Source organism: Hemiscyllium ocellatum, unplaced genomic scaffold, assembly GCF_020745735.1.
Source record: "Hemiscyllium ocellatum isolate sHemOce1 unplaced genomic scaffold, sHemOce1.pat.X.cur. scaffold_3454_pat_ctg1, whole genome shotgun sequence".
In the NCBI taxonomy this organism is placed as follows: domain Eukaryota; kingdom Metazoa; phylum Chordata; class Chondrichthyes; order Orectolobiformes; family Hemiscylliidae; genus Hemiscyllium; species Hemiscyllium ocellatum.
This window is the reverse complement of record NW_026868427.1, coordinates 42,501-44,925: the sequence shown is the minus strand read 5'-3', so window position 1 is coordinate 44,925 and position 2,425 is coordinate 42,501. Positions and strand designations below refer to the sequence as shown.

The following is a 2,425-nucleotide window of genomic DNA, read 5'->3' as shown; positions in this document are numbered from 1 at the left end:
ATGGGGAACTCTGCCTGGGGTACAGGGCAATGGGGAACTCTCTCCCCAGGCTACAGAGCGATGGGGAACTCTCCCCGGGGTACAGAGCGATGGGGAACTCTCCCCAGGGTACAGAGCGATGGGGGACACTCCCCAGGGTACAGAGCGATGGGGAACTCTCCCCGGGCTACAGAGCGATGGGGAACTCTCCCCGGGGTAGGGAACGATGGGGAACTCTCCCCAGGGTACACAGCGATGGGGGACTCTCCCCGGGGTACGGAGCGATGGGGAACTCTCCCCGGGGTACGGAGCGATGGGGAACTCTCCCCGGGGTACGGAGCGATGGGGAACTCTCCCCAGGGTACAGAGCAATGGGGAACTCTCCCTGGTGTACGGAGGGATGGGGAACTCTCCCCGGGGTACAGAGCGATGGGGAACTCTCCCCGGGGTACAGAGCGATGGGGAACTCTCCCCAGGGGTACGGAGCGATGGGGAACTCTCCCTGGGGTACAGAGCGATGGGGGACTCTACCCGGGGTACAGAGCGATGGGGAACTCTCCCCGGGGTACGGAGCGATGGGGGACTCTCCCCGGGGTACGGAGCGATGGGGAACTCTCCCCGGGGTACGGAGCGGTGGGGCACTCTCCCCGGTGTACGGAGGGATGGGGAACTCTCCCCAGGGTACAGAGCGATGGGGAACTCTCCCCAGGGTACAGAGTGATGGGGGACTCTCCCCAGGGTACAGAGCGATGGGGGACTCTCCCCGGGGTACAGAGCGATGGGGAACTCTCCCCAGGGTACAGAGCGATGGGGGACTCTCCCCGGGGTACGGAGCGATGGGGAACTCTCCCCGGGGTACGGAGCGATGGGGCACTCTCCCCGGGGTACGGAGCGGTGGGGCACTCTCCCCGGTGTACGGAGGGATGGGGAACTCTCCCCGGGGTACAGAGTGATGGGGAACTCTCCCCAGGGTACAGAGCGATGGGGGACACTCCCCAGGGTACGGAGCGATGGGGAACTCTCCCTGGGGTACAGAGTGATGGGGGACTCTACCCGGGGTACAGAGCGATGGGGAACTCTCCCTGGGGTACAGAGTGATGGGGGACTCTACCCGGGGTACAGAGCGATGGGGAACTCTCCCCGGGGTACAGAGCGATGGGGGACTCTCCCCGGGGTACGGAGCGATGGGGGACTCTCCCCGGGGTACGGAGCGATGGGGAACTCTCCCCAGGGTACGGAGCGATGGGGAACTCTCCCTGGTGTATGGAGCGATGGGGAACTCTCCCCAATGTACAGATCGATGGAGGACTCTCCCCAGGGTACAGGGCGATGGGGAAATCTCCCCGGGGTACAGAGTAACCGGGCTCTGACCGCTCTCTCTCCCCCTGCTCTCTCTCCCCCCGCTCTCTCTCCCCCAGGCCTGGACGGTCTGAACGAACGCTGTGCCCAGTATAAGAAGGACGGGGCTGACTTTGCCAAGTGGCGCTGTGTCCTGAAGATCACTGACACCACTCCATCAGCTCTCGCCATCATGGAGAATGCCAACGTCCTCGCCCGCTACGCCAGTATTTGTCAGCAGGTACTGAGGGGCACAGGGAGAGATGGGGGGGGGGCCCGGGGAGAGAGTGAAACACGGGGGGAGAGAGAGAGAGAAGGGGAGAGAGAGGGGGGAGAGAGACAGAGAAGGGGAGAGAGAGAGTGTGAAACATGGGGAGAGAGAGAGAGAGAGAGGGGGGGGAGAGAGTGTGAAACATGGGAGAGAGAGAGGGGGAGAGAGACAGAGAAGGGGAGAGAGAGGGGGAGAGAGAGAGAGTGTGAAACATGGGGGGAGAGAGATGGGAGGGGGGAGAGAGAGAAGGGGGGGAGAGAGAGAGAGAGAGAGAGAGTGTGAAACATGGGGGGAGAGAGTGGGGGAGAGAGAGCGAGAGAGAAGTGGGGAGAGAGAGAGTGTGAAACATGGGGGGAGAGAGATGGGAGGGGGGAGAGAGAGAGAGAGAGAGAGAGAGGGGGGAGAGAGAGAGTGTGAAACATGGGGGGACAGAGAGGGGGGGGAGAGAGGTGGGGGGATAGAGAGAGCGAGAGAGAGAAGGGGAGAGAGAGAGATGGAGGGAGAGAGAGAGAGAGGGGAGGGACAGAGAGTGAGAGATGGAGAGTGACAGGGGGAGGGGGAGACAGGGGAGGGGAGAGACAGGGGGAAGAGGGGAGGGGGACGGAGGGGGAGAGGGAAGGGGGAGACAGGGGGAGGGGCAGGGTGAGGGGTGGGGAGACGGGGGGATGGTCAGGGGGAGGGAGGGGGAGGGGTGGTTGTCCCAGTCCCTGACTCTCCCCTCTTTCCCAGAACTGCATTGTCCCGATCGTGGAGCCGGAGATCCTGCCTGACGGAAGCCATGATCTGAAACGATGCCAGTACGTCACAGAGAAGGTAGGTCAGTCACACGAGGCCGTT

At 63.5% G+C, this 2,425-nt stretch overlaps 1 protein-coding gene across 2 annotated transcripts in view; it reads left to right on the top strand.

Moving 5' to 3' along the window:
* The first annotated feature begins 1,177 nt into the window (after positions 1 to 1,177).
* Positions 1,178 to 2,425, top strand: part of LOC132813194 (fructose-bisphosphate aldolase A-like) — a 5,462-nt gene continuing 4,214 nt past the window's right edge. For both annotated transcript variants that reach the window (XM_060823096.1, XM_060823097.1), the window contains exons 1-2: positions 1,178 to 1,558; positions 2,318 to 2,401. In XM_060823096.1, the coding sequence (XP_060679079.1) occupies positions 1,193 to 1,558; positions 2,318 to 2,401 (450 nt within the window). In that variant the 5' untranslated portion in view covers positions 1,178 to 1,192. The remainder of the gene's footprint in view (positions 1,559 to 2,317; positions 2,402 to 2,425) is intronic.